Here is a 16,274-nt window from a genome sequence, read left to right on the forward strand (position 1 = left end):
GACGTTTACACAGGCAGCCCCTATGTCTGGAACATTCTTCTTAGTAGTTTTGTGCCTTGCTGACTTTTCCACTCAACCTTTAGGTCCCTGTGTAAATTATCACTGCCCTAAAAGAGGAATCCCAGACACCTGGACCAGGAAGTGTCTACTATAACCTCTCATTGCATTCTTATTTCCTTCCTGTTACTTATCAGTTTGTAATAACAGATTCATTTGTATGATTGTTTACTATCTGTCTCACTCATGAGGCAAAGTTTCATGAAGGCAGAAGCTATGACTTTTTGTTCAGCCTATAGCTCTAGTTCCATGCCGGGCACATGAATTCCAAATGAATGAACCTCATGCAGAAATACCACCATCATCAGAATTTCAGTGCACTGCCAATGAAAATAAGCACAGATTAGAATTCAAATATCTAGTTATTTCTTTGGTGCCAGATACGTACATGGACAATCACAAGTTTAATAAAATGCTGGAAGAAACACACAATTAGCCAGATTATTGTCAATACAAATTTATATTGTCTCCACTGGGTCTCAGCAAGGCTCAGCACCCCTTTTAACTCTCTCTAGTCATCTTTCTCTTCACATTCCTATTATTCCAACTCCTGGCCCATTTCTCCCAGCAGAAAATTTCATTTAAACATCCATTCATTAAACAAATATTTACTGAGCCTTTACTATATTCCAGGTACTTGGTATAAAGCAGTGACCAAAAAGAAAGTGCCTGTTCTCAAGGCACTTACATTCTAGAAATAAATATTTACATTCAGGAAGTGACAAGTACTATATAGGACAAGCAAGCAGGTAGGGGGACACAGAGTGATACAGTGGGGATAAATGTATGCTATTTCAGTTTGGGATTTAGGAAGGGCCTCTCTGATGGGTGACAGGAGCAGAGACCTAAACAGAATGAGCCAACTAGACGTCTGGGCCAGAGGAAGGGCAATCCAGACAGGGAGCAGTAAGTGCAAAGACTCCAAGGCAGAAGGGTGCCTGGTGTGTCTGAGGAAGAGGAGGAGGCCTGTGGCTGGAGCAGAGCAAACAAGGGCAAGAGTGGGAGGACAACGTGGAAGAGGGGGGCAGGCACAAGGTCATGGTGGGCCTTTTTAAACATTCTAAGCAAGACTGAAAGACACTGGAGGGCTTCTGAGCAGAGGAGTGGTATGTTTCAAAACATTTACTGCGGGCCCTGTATAAAGAATACAGACTAAGGACTGGGGTGAGGAACAGGAGTGGAAGCAAGTAGCTGGGTCTGGAGACATTACAACAGCCCAAGCAGGTGCCAGCAGCTTAGGCTAAGACAGAGGTGGAAGGGAAAAGGAGGAGTCATATTCTGGATATATTGTGAAGGCAGACCAACAGGATTTGCTGATGAACTGAATATGTACAGAGCATGAGACAGAAAAAAAAATCAAGGACCTCTTTGGGCCTGAGCAAGTAAAAGAACAGAACTACTACTGACTCGTGTTCTCCAATAAAAGGAACTAGGCATTCTTAGAGAAATGGCTGAATCTACAACCAGAACAACAAGAGCCTAGGATATACTGCTGTGGCCAAAAGTAAATATGAATATGGACTGTACAAATATCGAATCATTTTGTTGTACACCTGAAACTAATACAATGTTATATGTCAATTATACCTCAATTTTAAAAATCACCAAATGAATAGAATAAATTGGAGAAAGTAACACACACAAAAAAACCAAAGTTAAGGGTGAGGTAGAGATTAAAATCACAATAAATGTTCTCAATCTGTGTGGGGGGAAAAATGACAGAGACACGTCAGAATGACACAGGGGCTGGCTTGAGGTTCCCCCTGCCCAAATCTGGAACAATCTGAGCATCAAAATAAATATCAATAGCAACAAATGATTAAGATAATTCATAAAATAAGAATCTACAAGTCATAGATAGACAGATAGACATATGGATGGAGGGATGGATGGATGGATAGATAGACTGATAGAGAGGAAGAAGGAAAAGCTCTTCCTTACAGCAGTACGCCAATTAATAAACATAAAATAAATGATGAAATTAGAAAATCATCTAAATCCATCTAAAGCAACCTGCAAAGTCTAGCAGGTAAAATTTGATAAGAAACAGGATATTTACAGAAAGTGTATTCCCACAAGATACATATTAATAATTACAGAGGGCAAATGATTTCACAGAGAAGAAACAAGGCACGATACCACTGTAACCAAGTGATCAAGTTAACATCACTTGTAACAGGACGAACACCTACTACGTGCCTCCTGGTATGACACACTGACGAGGACACGTCACCTCTGTAAGACATTCAACAAAATAAATGACCTGCACACGTTAAAAATGTCGAGGGCGTGAAAGATAAAGACTGAGAACCTGTTTCAGGTTAAAGGAGACTAAGGAGACACAACAAGTAAACGAAACACATGATCCTAGACTGGACAGTGGACCAGGACATGGCTTATTTTTCCTTTTGCTATAAAGAACATTAGTGGTACAGCTGGTGAAATTTGATTAAAATCTCCAGATTAGGTAACATGCTTCATTGGTGTTAAATTCCTGATGCGATGACTGTACTGTGGTCAAGTATAAGAACGTCCTTGTTTTTAGGAAATACACACAAATAAGCAGGAATAAAAGGCATTAGCATATGTCTGCAACTTATTCAGGGAAAAAAAAAGGTTCTTAAAAAGTGAAGCACTCCTTTGAATTCCCACTGAACATCATGTAACTTTCTACTACAGTACCTATAACACTTTTTTTTTTTTTTACTTCTTGTCCGGAAAAGAATATGCCTTCAGAGGTTAAGCAACTTGCCTGAAGTAGAAGTTATTAAATGACAGACCAAGGCTTGACCTCAGATCTACCTGACTCAAAGCCATACCTGGTTAAATCATAAGATGGTGAAATGCCGAGTAAATGTTTGCTGAATATTTATACTGTTGTCTTTATTTTTCAAAAATACTCTACATAAACAGTCTATGCACTAATGGGTCTCTTAATCCAAAGAGTTTCACCTATGCAACAGGAATCCCCAGCATCAGCCTCATAAATTCTTAATTTCAAGAAAAGAGACAGAACTCAACTTGGCTTACACAGTGAGTTGGTGGCAAAGAAGGGAAAGACAAAAGAAAAATAAACACAATCCAAAGGAGCCTTTATGATCTACCCCTGCACTCTTCCAGTCTGTTCTTCTGCCATTATCTACACCCTATGTTCTTCACATTTCCCCCCATTTTCAAATCTTCACACTTCTGTTCCTTCTAATTATACGGGACCCCATTCCTTGTCATCCCGATAAACTTCTATACATTCTTAAGACCACCTCAAGTAGTATTTCCCCTCAATGAATCCTCCTCTGACCTCCCCAGAGAGAAAGAAGTACATACTTGCCTCCCATACTCCCCAAATTCCATGTATTCTATAATTAAACTTTCACATTAAGGAAATTATCTATTTACAAGTCTCTCCTGGCTAGAGAAGGAATCCTGTCATTTACCTTGGCATCTCTAGCATCTGGCACATAAGTAGGTTCTGTGTCTGTACATTTGTATCTTGCTACGTGTTAACAAAGGATTAAGGCAGAAGCATTTAATAAATATTTCCTGAATTAATGAATATGTGTTTTATCACTTGAGAGAGGCTTGGTTTTTGTTTGTTGGTAAAATCCTAAACTCTTCTTCATACATAAGACAGAAAATATTGATAAATAAACCAAGCTCATATGATACTGTTAGTCAAAGCAATGTGTTTATCTGCAAAACCAAAGCAGTTATCATGGGTTTGAAAAGAACACCAGCAAACTATGCATGCACACGCACAAACCACATCTATTTGCAGATCAGATGGATAAATTGCTATTACTGCTTTACCCACAATATAATTAATCCTCTGTTTCTCATCCATGAACAAACTGTTTGTCCCATCTGAATATTCAACTTTACCTGCAGTGCTTGTTCTTGGATATCACGAAATAATTCCATATCTTTCTCTGTCATGACTTCCTGGCTCCCAAAAAGCCGTTCCTCACTTTCTTGTTTGCCGTCCCAGCCATCCTGATTGTCTGCACATTAAGAAAGGGCTCACGTTATTAATGCTACCTTCAGTTTAGTACATGAACTAGAACAAATTTCAAAAGTCTTAATATTATTTATATAAAAGAGAAGAGGATAACATTAAACTGACTCCCAGAAAGATACTAGTCAATAAACAATATGTACATATTATATCTTGCCTTATAATGAAAACCCTGAATTGACTTAAAGCTGCTTAAAAATACTAGCTAAATAACTAAACTTAAACTTCATTAAAAGAGATTATATTTCAGTATATACATACATACATATAAAAGTAGAACAGGGAAAAGGTCTAAGAAGTATGAAGTCTATTTTGAAATAACATGAATATAAAACTTTTAATATGAGTTTAACATGTCAACATGCAAATATTGCTTCTTCATTCTTTCGCAGTATGGATGAAGTTTATGTTATAGCAAGACATAATTTTTATCACTTCAGAGCAAAACAAGGAAATTTTGCTCCTTTTAAAATTCTCAATGATTCCGCAATCTTCATAAGGCCAATACATTCTTATCTCAACAAAAAGATGTATTTCAAATAGCTACTTTAACTGATGCCAAGTTACCAACTCCCCTCACATTCTGGGTACCCTTTTAAAGCACAAACTCCAAAGCCTGAGTATCACAGATGGTAATCCTCTGGGTAAGTATGACAAATTATAATAAGCATACACGAAATGATGCACCTTCCTCAAATGGGTAAAGAAATGAGTGAAAGGAGCATTGAGGGATTAAGGAGATCACTATCCTTTGCATTTGAAGGTGACACTGATGTGGTCTCACTTCCTCTCTGTATGAGTATGGCTGAAAACACCCCATTAGTGACAGACAGTTCTCTTTTAAAAATCAATTGCACATACAGTTACTCATTTAGTGTAAGAAGAAGAAGGACAAGGACTCACTCTTGACAATATTCCTAAACTGAAAAATACATATATAATCTGAAGATATTCTGTGCCTTTAATGCCCCCTAGTGCATGACACAGACGGATGCAGGCACAGATCTAGCACAGTATTCCGTAGCATTGTATCAGATGGTGCAGATTGCTTCTTAAACTCTACAATTCATAAAGAAAATGACAGAGCCAATTAAAGCAAAAGCTCATACCAATGCCTAAAGCTCAATACTGGTTCTCCATACACTTTATACATTTGCTCTAATAATTTCTAACACTTTCCAGTAGATTCTTCTAATAATCCACCACCAGTGAAATGGTTAATTCAAAAATGTCTTTTATCACGATCTGCTTTAAGAGATTCCTTCCTAAATCCAACCTAGATGGCTTGCGTATTTTCTTAGATAAATGTACTCAGAGTGGAGCTTATCTACAGTCTACATGGCTGATAAAGATATGAAAAGTACTTAAATGCTTAAACTGTAGTTAGTTGATTGCCACTCAGGTGAAAAGCCAATCAATACAGCATAAAAGGGGGGACCTGACAAGGATGAGGATTTTTCTCTCCTGCAGTGGACCAATCAATCATTGATATAAGCAGGAATGATGAAGAAGTGAATACAATCACCAATGGGACACTGTGGGGAAGGAAATAAAAGTTAAGGAAGTCCTTGCAGCACATGAGACACTACAGATTCGGCCCTGTGATCCAAGAGCCCTTTCTTCACAGGTTAGGCTCTCGCAACTCAACAGCGATAAGACCAGCTCTAATTATCTGGACAGCTCATCAAAATGTTCTCCTCTGACTTGAATTATCTGCTATACTTTTAACTCTTCTCCACAGATGTTTTCTACTTTGAAAACTAGGGACCTGAGCCTGACACATAAGCAAATGGTGTGAAGCTGTGGTTCTCTTTCTCTCTTTTTAAGTATAATCCATGAAAAATTACAACTGTATTTGCCAAGATATGAAGTAGAAAAATCAATGACCTCATCATATTTGCATATAATTTGGTCTTTCACTTATGCTCATACCATCAGCATTTTATTGGGTTGACCCAAAACTTCATTCAGGCTTGGAAAAACCCAAACGAACTTCTGGGCCAACCCAATATTTACCTATACTCTGCAATTTCCTTCCAGGAATAAAGTAAGCATCTTGATGTTCATCACATCATTTATTTTGTAATTTATGAAATATTACATAAAGTTATCCTTGAGTCAAGGTTATAACACCAAATTTCTGTAGGCAGATTCTTTGTGGTTCCACCCAAAAAGCATCTTCTTTTGTCTAAAACTCCTACTTGCCCATTCTCCAACTTCATCTCTAGCCTCTAAGTTCCTGCCACAGTTATCACCTGAGTATCACTTATATACATATCTTTAGCACATTCTTATAGTCCAAGACCAATTTTTAATAATCAAATATGAATCTACTCCAGATAACTATTGTTATTCCAAATAACACACTTCGGAACACTTTTTGTCTCTAAGTGAACAGCTTTTACCTGTGGGCCAATCTGAAGTGCTTGATTTTCTGTTGCCCTTTTTCCTGACTCTATATTGCTCAGAGTAGTCCACCACCTCCCCTCGAGGTTTCCGCCCATCAGGGGAAGGGGTAAAGAATTTGGTAAGGCCATCGATGAGCCCTTTGGTTTTCTTATTGAACTTCAAGGGGACGCTGCCGTCTCTGCAGAAGTCCAAGCCATCTATTTGCTCTAGATATCCGTCTTCTGATGACGATGCTGAATGGCTGGAGAGAGTGATTTTACGTTTCCGACCCCTTCCAGGGCCTGTTCGAACTTTGCTGAAGGGACCTTTTGACCTAAAGAATCAAACAGGGAAAAGGGAAACTATTAAAAAGAAATCTTTATATGGTTTCTATTTAATATATAACACACAGTAAATAACCTAAAACTATATTTTAAAAATCTATATTGTTAAGAATATTCCATAAACTGTAAATATTATATGACTAAAAAGTAATGTTATTAGAAACATGTATTTCTGGGAAGGCTTTTCATTTTATAGAGAAAAGAATCCTAGGCCAGGAGTCAGAGGGCATATCTGAGTCATAATTCTGCCACTTGCTAGCTGCACATCTTGGACAAATCACATTCTCTTTAAACAACAGTGTCTTCATCTATACAATGAGAGTTGTACCAGAGAAAAACTAAGACCTTTCCAGGTATGAAGTCCAAGGATCTCTGCACCAACTCAGAGTTATACTCTTACCTCTAAACATAAGGATGGGTTACTCTCTGCAAGTCAGGAATCAAAAGATCTTTTTACAGGAAAGTTAAAGCTTGATTTAAGATTTAAAATATAAACTACAATACTGGTTCTATGTATTTCAAGCTGCTAACGCCCACTCATTTCAGCTATACCACCTTCGTCTTAAGTGTACAAAGGGTGGGTAAATTTTGTGAGAGGCTGACAGGCCTAAAGATAGTTTACATATCATCAAAGGTGAATTACTATAAAGATACTCCAAAGAAAAGAGAAAATTAGCTACTTAATCTTGCCCCACCTCCTCCAAACCTAGCCCAGTTTTCTAGTCCACAAGAGATAATTATATCCCTGATTTCTGCTAACAGATGAAAATTCACATTATTTTACTTCAGGACACAGAAATGGGACTTAGCTATGACCTCAATAGGAGAAGCTATCCAGCAATCTGTACATATAACAGAAATAAACTACTGAGATTACATCAAGAGAAGAATCTGTGAGATGCTTCAATAACGTAATTTTTTCTTCCTTGTTTTTTAGGTAAAAGAAGCAATCTAAGGTAACGGTTTAGAGCCAGACCTTGGGGCCAGCCTACTGGGGTTTTAATCTCAGTTGAACACTTACTATAAACTATGCAAGTTAATCGTTCTAGACTGCAGTTTCCTCCTTTGAAAAAGGAGAGTACCAGCAGTACCTACTTCACTGGGCTGGTGGGAGAATTAAATGATTTAACACATGTCAAGCACTTAGAACAGTGAGTGCCTTGGTACTTTATTAAGGGCTCAGTAAGAGCCATTATTATTACATAAAAGTGGCAGCTGTGACAACTGCGTGTCTTTTCGCAGAGCAAACAAGTGAACCCTGTGCTACAGAGAAGACCCTACGCTCTTCTCCCCTCACCTTGCCACAAGTACAACTTACACCGTGTTTTGTTTCTTTAACCTGTTTTTTGGACGTCCTATTGGATTAGCATAGCGCCGTTTTATCTGTGCCGCCTTCTTCTGTAGAAGTTTTCGTCCTTTTTTCCTAGGTCGACATATCTGACATATCCACATGCCTATAAAGAAAGAAAATTCCACATAAAAGCATAATGGACATAAATACAATGAAAGAGTTCAGATACTCTAAGCCAGGAGTTCTTAACCTCTTTCAGGTCAAGGACTCTCATTTGAAAATCTGATAAAAGCCCCCCAGAAAAATAAACATGAAAACATACACACACAAAATTCTACAAACAACTGGAAGAGACTCACAAATATCCTGAAGGCCACACATGGCTGAAGTCCACTGATCCTCACTTTATACCCAGAACCCACATATGGGCTTCTAATTACTGTTCTGCAAGAAAAGAAGCCAGGTTCCCATAGAGGAATGGCTGAGTCCAGGACTGGAGCTGGGAAAATACAAGATAACCTGGAACAGCTTGTGGTGCCAGGAAATAAAGAAGAGCTCAACAGATGATGAAGGCATGTGAAAAGGACCCAGAAGCCAACGTGAAGGAACTCCCAACAGCCAGATCTGGGTCAATCCAGAAAAAAAGGAATAATCACAGCAATGGACTATAAGCCATAGAATAAAATAAATATCCATGAGTCCATAATGATTTGAATAGCTGAATAAATAAATAAGTGGGAGAAAGGGATCACTCTTACTTTTTTTGGGGGGGTGGGTTTTGTTGTTTTTACATGTCCATTTATTAAACAAGAACTCCTTCATGACAATTTAATACAGTATTTATTAACAATTACTGTTGAGAAAATTATTTCCCCCTACATACAAAAGTACAGATTTGAACACTATGAAAACAATCAGGACAAGTACCATGAAAAATTGGTTCTTCAAAAGAAATAAAGGGGGAAAACTAAGGGCAGCACGAGGCTTTGTCTGCTGTCAGGGACAAACCAACAGGAGCAAAGGCTTTGGGGTCCCCAAGCCACTCCAAATGGATAGAGTCAAACCTGGGAGCCCGTGGGAGCCAGGTGGTGCCCACCCCAGGGCATCCATATCGGCTTCAGAAGCCAGGATGGGAGCTCTGACAGCAAAAACCAAAGTCTGACAAACAGGCATCACCTCTCAGATCATCCCACAGCTGGGGATCACTCTTTCTTATAGCAGAACTGCAGTTAGTAAATGTAGAAGAAATGATGGAAATAGAAAACTCATCACTATGTAGACAAACACCACAGTAAAAAGTGGTGCATGCACGAATCAATGACTGATGCTAAAGGAGATACAAAGCAGAAAAGGAGTAACTTTAAGGTGTCTGTCAAGTTTCTCCACTATAATCATATGATTCAAGTTAACACCACTAGTAGTAAAACACACCAGTATAATATACCCCTGTTATGATACACTAAGAGGGCACAAGATCACTTCTCTAGTATTCTTGTCAAACTGCATAGCCTCAATCTAATCACGATAAAGCAAGAGACAAACCCAAAACGAAGGACTTTCTACAAAATACTTGGAGAGTATTCTTCAAAAGTGTCAAGGTCAGGAAAGACAAAATCTGAGGAACTGACTGGAAGAGAGTAAGGAAATATGACAACTAAATGTAATGTGACATCCTGGATTGGATTCTCAGGACCAGAAATTCAAATAAGGTCTGTAGATTAATCACATCAGATCAATGTTAGTTTCCTGGTTTCAATAACTGTAAGATGTTAACATTAGGGGAAGCTAGGTAAAGGATACAATGAGAACTCTCTATACTATTTGTACTACGTTTCTGTAAATCTAAAATTATTTCAAAATAAAATGTTGCCTGCTTTAAGCTTCCATAAAACTTTTGTAGGCATTAAATACACAGGAATGAAGTCCTAAGAAAATCTTTACTATCTTGAAGGATTCTCAGAAGGCCTTTTGTCCACATTTCAAGTAAATGGAAGAGGTAGGAAATGGGGGATACTTAATTCTTCCAATACATATAAATGTAGGCTCTTCAAAAGGTGACAATCAATAGTGGCACAGAGGGACTCAAGTAAAATCCTAAAGTGGAATAACTTGGCTGTAACTAAGGTTGAGTCCCTTTCCATCAACAGGAAAAAGTTCTTCAGACACATCAAGTATCCCATAAGCATTTTACTTAAGAAACCTATAAATCACAAAATCCGAGTTGAAAATGGAATTTATGGTAAGACAAAGCAGGGAAGACTAAAGATTTTTTTTTTTTAAGAAACTATAAGCATACGATAAGATGGAAATCCAACCAACAGGCAACTGTATCCCAACTAAATACCTTTCAAGGAACAGGAGTCAAAAGAATAGAATAACATTATTAAGCTGTATTCTTCTGATTTGGGCACCTGTTTGTTTGCAAAATGTTATAAAATTTTTAAGGTTTTCGATAAATCAGAGGCCCTAATAGCTTTAGGCCCCTCAAAAGTGATGAGCTGTGATATAATCAACATGACCTAATACAATTTCACTTCTTCCTTTCAAGAAATAGATATTTCAAACTATTACATAAGGAGGCAAGTATTTTGCCCTCTAGCTATAGAGCTGGCAAAAAATTATAAATGAACACCTTCACCCTCCATGGATACTTAAATAATGAAAACAGAGGAAACTAATAATAAATCCACACCACATAAGAATGTTAGGATGCCTAAACAGAAAGACTATCCCCACCTTTAAGGTGACTGCTCGCTCTCTTCCTACTTATACAACACCAAATAGAAAGATGCAAACTATTCTCTCATCTTAACAAAGCAGATTAAAAAGCGCTTTCACTAACCTGCCCTTTTATATTGCCAGACTGATTTCAGAAAGTATGTCTTACCTTTTGGCATCCGGGTGAGTGGCGGATCACAACACTCCATGTGAAAACCTCGGTCACAGGAATCACAAAAGAGCATGTTATCCTAAAGGAGAGAAAGAGCAGTTCGGTTCAACCTTGTGAAACATGTCAGGATCATGACTTCATGAAACCTAGGAAGTTCCTTTCCATAAAGAAGATGAGTTACCATAATAATGAAAGTTCCCTTAATTTGTATTAGTTGAGTAAACGGACAGCCTGAGTTAGCAAAAAGTTTTGCTTCATCCATCTTTAATAAAGAACTAAAGTTTCATTATTTTTAAGTTTATCCAGTAGCCAGATACAAGCTAACTTTAGTCTGTTTTAATAAAAGAAGAGAAATGGATGACTGTAATTAATATAACTGACCATCCCTTAATGAATAACTCCATATTACTCAAACAAATTTCACGAGTATTTCTTTAAAGTAGCTAGTCTCTCTGCAAACATACAATTAAGGTGCTTTAGAAACTACCTAGATATCATCCAAGTGTCAATGAGCAACTATTCTAAACTAATGATGGAGCTACTGAAGGAGCTACTGTTCTAAATTCTGCTGGACCAAGTGACTGAAAATAACCAACCAAACTTAGAGGAAAATGCCAGTTGTACATTCTACTTCTAAATGAAATATTCACATTGGAAGACGAAGATACTCACTGCATTTTTGCCTTGATCTCGACAGGAGCTGCACGTTTTACACTCGATGCACTGCCACCGTAAGGCCTTCACTCTAACCGTTAGCTCAGGGGAAAACTTTAAACAGGATGGATGACCTAATAAGGGGAAAGTTCGCAAACAAAACAACGAAGAATCATTTTGTAACTGTATTAAAGGAATGAGGTAGAAAAAGGCAATTTTCTTAAACCAAAACATCAAGGAAAACAAGAAGCCCCTGGAAGCTTGCCACACACACCTCATCGGGACTGGGCACTCAATTCAGTTTTATGCGTGCTAAATACATCACCCTCCCCAATTTGAAAATAAAAAACTTGACAAACTCCAAACTTTTATTAAGCCTGCATTAATTAAAGCACTATGTGTGTACACATGCTCCCATGCATATGAATACAAAACATACCTGGGCCGTTTCTGGAAGAGCAACACAAAAACTGTTTACAACTGTAACATCCTAGGATATAGAGCTATGAATATTTTGCAGGAAAAGGATTTTACATTTTACTTTATACCCTTCTGTGCTCTCATTTTAAAAACAATAACATGAGTTACTTTTATAACTAAAAAATATATTTTTTAAATGCCATCATTTAAAAGTGAGTTATGGGGCTTCCCTGGTAGCGCAGTGGTTGGGAGTCCGCCTGCCGATGCAGGGGACGCAGGTTCGTGCCCCGGTCCAGGAAGACCCCACATGCCGCGGAGCAGCTGGGCCCGTGAGCCATGGCCACTGAGTCTGCGCGTCCGGAGCCTGTGCTCCGCAACGAGCGAGACCACAACAGTGGGAGGCCCACGTACCGCAAAAAATAAATAAATAAATAAATAAATGTGAGTTATGCGCTCATGATTTAAGGCACTCAAGCTAAAATTAAAACCTAAGCAATATTTCTATTGTGATCAAAATTAATAGTAACAGAAAAAATGTTTCCTCTCCCGAAAATTAATATCAGTTTGATTCTCAAAAACTTAGGGTAGCCAATTTGCTCTTAACTCTGTAAAGATTTATCCCTTTCCTCTAAAAATTCATTATGTTTATTTTTCTTCAGTGAGAGAAGAAGTGGTTAAATTATCTTCTCTCCTCTCTCTTCTATCCCTAAATAATTTTCTCTTTTAAGAGATAAGAAATTTATCATCAAAACATCACTAACATCCAAGGAAAATAGAAGAGGCGTAAAAACCTCACCCATAATCTCATCATCCTAGAATAGCAATTTTGTGTCCTACTCTTCCCTTTGTAAACTAACTAAAGCCCTTGCATGGTTTTAATTATAGAATATATATGGCTTTGATTTGCTTTTCTTCATTATTTTATTCAAGCAAACTTTATATTTACATTCCTTAAACTGATTATATTCCACTGACTTGACACACTATAACCTACCTGACCATTTCCCTGTTGCAAATATTTAGACAATTACCCGTAACAGTTATTAGATCACTAAAGTGAATTATTTCATGATGATAAGATTCTTTCCTTCTTTTAAGTTAATTCCTGAGAATAAATTCCTGAAAGAGGAGTTGGTGAGATGAAATAAACATTGTTATAGCTTGAGAGGTAGACTTGCTCTGCCAAAACATGCTTCAAATCCTATGATATAATACCCAGTGCCACCAGCAAAGCACAAATACTTCACCACAATTTTATCAGCTCCAGTTTGGGCTCTCTTATCTTTCGAGCTCTATAAAAGCTATAAAGTAACACTTCGCTGCTGCTTTGGTGTGCGCTCCTATTATTATTTGGGTAGAACGTTTTTCACACGCTCAACTCTTAAATTTCTCTGGTGTGAACTGCCTATTCATAGGCTCTGCCCCCAGACGTCACGTTTAGAAATGTAAGCACGCGCTCTATACTTTAGAGCTTTTGGCCCCTTGCCATATTTAATGCAATTATTTTTCTCAAACAGTTCTTGCTTTTAAAAATTTGGGGTATTTTAGTTCTCAATTTGAAAAATACCAAATTTCGTATACTTGACCATGTCCATACTTTCTTCCTTGATTATTCTGATAGCCAAGCTCCAAGCAGCCCTCCTGGCAACACCACCAGTTCACGCCCTTGTGTAGTTCTCTCCCACACCAAACAGGATACTGCTGAGATGACAGCATGACTTCTAAGGTAAGTATAAGAGATGCTGCCAATTCCACCTTGCTCTTTCTCTCAGATACCTGCTTGGGGGAATCAGCCGCCACCTGTGGACACTCATGCAGCCCTATGGGAAGGTCCACAGGGCAAAGAGCTGAGGCTTCCTGTCAACAGGCAGCATTAACTTGCCAGCCAGGTAAATGAGTCACCATGAAAGCCTTCAGATGACACAAGCACAGGACCTGCAATCTTAATTGCAACCTCATGAAAGATCCCAAATCAAAACCACCCAGATAAGCCACTCCCTAATTCCTGACCCAAAGAAACAACATGAAATAAACACTGTTTGTTGTTGCTTTTAGCTAAGTTTTGTAGTAATTTATTTCTATAGCAATGGTAACTAATAGTTATTTATCTTACTAGATTTTCAAAGTACGCTCTTCCCTATCTTACAGAAACTCCAAGACCACCTCAAATATAATGCTTCTTGGAAGGCAGGGCTACAATACAACCCTCTCCCTGCTCCCATTTCATTCCTACCTCACCTAAAGCAGATTCATTTTTATCTGTTTTATGTATTTGAGTTCTCATGAGATTTCTGAAGGGTTCCATTACTAAAATAGTTTGGAAATCACTGTATTGTATGACATATCACTATATTTTTGTCTAACCTTTTATGATTTTATGGTTTGTATTAACTGTGAAACCACCCAGAATTCATTTTGGTTTGTCGTATTATGCTGGATATGGTCACCACTACTCAAGATCTCTTCCCACCTCCTTCTAATGCCTTCTATACATAAAAACCGAAAAGCTGAAGACTATACTTCCCAGACTCTCTTGCAGTTAGGCTCTAGATACGAATTAAATTCTACCAATGGGATGTGTTTGAGTGATTTCTGAAAGGCAGTAATGAAGCAAAGACCATCTTCTTCCTGATACTGTTTTCTAATGAAAAGTTATGAAAACGCCAGTGTCTACTCTCCACCTTCACAGCTATCCAGAAGCAGTTGTGACGATGGCCGAATTCAGTATTTCAGCACCAGCTACAGAACTCAACGGTTCTGCAGTACTTCCCACTTCCACCTCCTTCCAGATGGAGGCAGATGCAGTGGCTCCCTGGTGGGCCAGTTCTGCAACGTCCCAGGAATCAGTCCTTGAGGCCCAGTCCAGAGCTTGCCTCTTCAGCCCTTCCAACGATCTCACAAAAACCTGATTCTAGTATTAAATTCCTCTCCCCTTGAAGTATGTAGTGTGTTTTCTGCTTTCCGGACTAAATCCTATTTGTCACTGGTATAAAACACTGACTATTAAGCCAATGATTAAAGATACTGCAAAGCCTCTTAAGTTCTTAAAATGCAGACCAAGACTATCTCTGGAATTGACAAATTAGGAGACTCTTTGCAAAACCTTTTTTAGAGCCCAGAGTTTCACACAGCTCACTAAATCGCAGTGTCAACGCTCTATTTCCCAATGTGACATATGTTAAGTTTCTATCAAGAAAAACAAATCTGTTATCATCCTGGTTCTATTCATGAAGCCTGAGGCATAAATCAAGAAAGGTAAGTAGTGATTATTAAAGAAACCAGCAATAACTTCTAACTGATTGCTGTGATTTGAACAGATGTTTGATAGTGAAATATAAAGACCAACAGAAAAAAATAAGTCTATGGAAAGCTTTTTATAAAAACAACAATAACAGCTGAGGCCTGATTTAACTTAACTGAATAAAACATTTCAACTATACATTTAAATCCCTCCCTCATCTAGAAGCTCATCTCAGGTACCTAAAACCAGAATCAAATTAAAATGTGCCTTTCTTAAGGACCAAGGGTACAAACTCCAGTCAAACATCCTCTCGCCTGAGGGCACCTGTCACAAGGACACAAGGGCTACATACCACTGTTGCCGCAGTCTGCACAGGAGATTAGTTCCTCTGGCTTCTTTTCTCGGTTTTGGTCTTTTGTACCAAGACAGAAACTACAGATGGGGATTGGTTCAGCAACTGGCTGTAAAGAAAAACACAATTCACTCAGGTACTGGGCTTTTTTTTTTAGTATAAATATAAAGACATTACAATTATAGTTGTAAATTCCTTCGAGAGTTACATATAACTTTAGGACAAATGTATCCCCCTCCTGAATTTCCAACAAAGTAGGTGAGTTTTTACCAAGCTGCTCTGGCTGGGCCTTTACAAACAGTCCCCATAGTGACAAGTTTGGTCCAAAAAATCTTATCGCAATCATGTTGGTCACTTAGAAACTAAATGATACAGTGTGGATTAGGCAAAGCAAATCCATTACCTAAGATTGAAAACTTCAACTGAATTAAGCACAAGAAATCATAGTATCAGCCCTTAAAAGGCATGTGATGTAGGAGAAAAATAAGATGTTTAATAAGCATAATGAAAGGTAACAGTAAGTAGCTCTGTACAAATGGGAAAGATAAATTGCGACTGTGGTTTGGAGGAGAAGGGTTGAACGAGGAAGATAACACATATGAAGTGCCAGTACTTAATACATGTG

The 16,274-nt window shown here is 38.1% G+C and overlaps 1 protein-coding gene across 2 annotated transcripts in view; it reads right to left on the reverse strand.

Moving 5' to 3' along the window:
- KAT6A (lysine acetyltransferase 6A) overlaps window positions 1-16,274 on the reverse strand; it is a 111,627-nt gene that overhangs the window by 39,489 nt on the left and 55,864 nt on the right. The window contains exons 3-8 of one of the 2 annotated variants that reach the window (XM_032618506.1): window positions 15,650-15,758; window positions 11,655-11,770; window positions 10,980-11,061; window positions 8,141-8,255; window positions 6,475-6,791; window positions 3,937-4,055 (exon numbers count right to left, since the gene is read on the reverse strand). In XM_032618506.1, the coding sequence (XP_032474397.1) occupies window positions 3,937-4,055; window positions 6,475-6,791; window positions 8,141-8,255; window positions 10,980-11,061; window positions 11,655-11,770; window positions 15,650-15,758 (858 nt within the window). Of the gene's footprint in view, window positions 1-3,936; window positions 4,056-6,474; window positions 6,792-8,119; window positions 8,256-10,979; window positions 11,062-11,654; window positions 11,771-15,649; window positions 15,759-16,274 lie in introns of both variants that reach the window. The other variant, XM_032618505.1, reaches the window with a different exon arrangement.

The sequence above is a fragment of the Phocoena sinus genome, chromosome 21 (genome assembly GCF_008692025.1).
Source record: "Phocoena sinus isolate mPhoSin1 chromosome 21, mPhoSin1.pri, whole genome shotgun sequence".
Lineage (NCBI taxonomy): Eukaryota > Metazoa > Chordata > Mammalia > Artiodactyla > Phocoenidae > Phocoena > Phocoena sinus.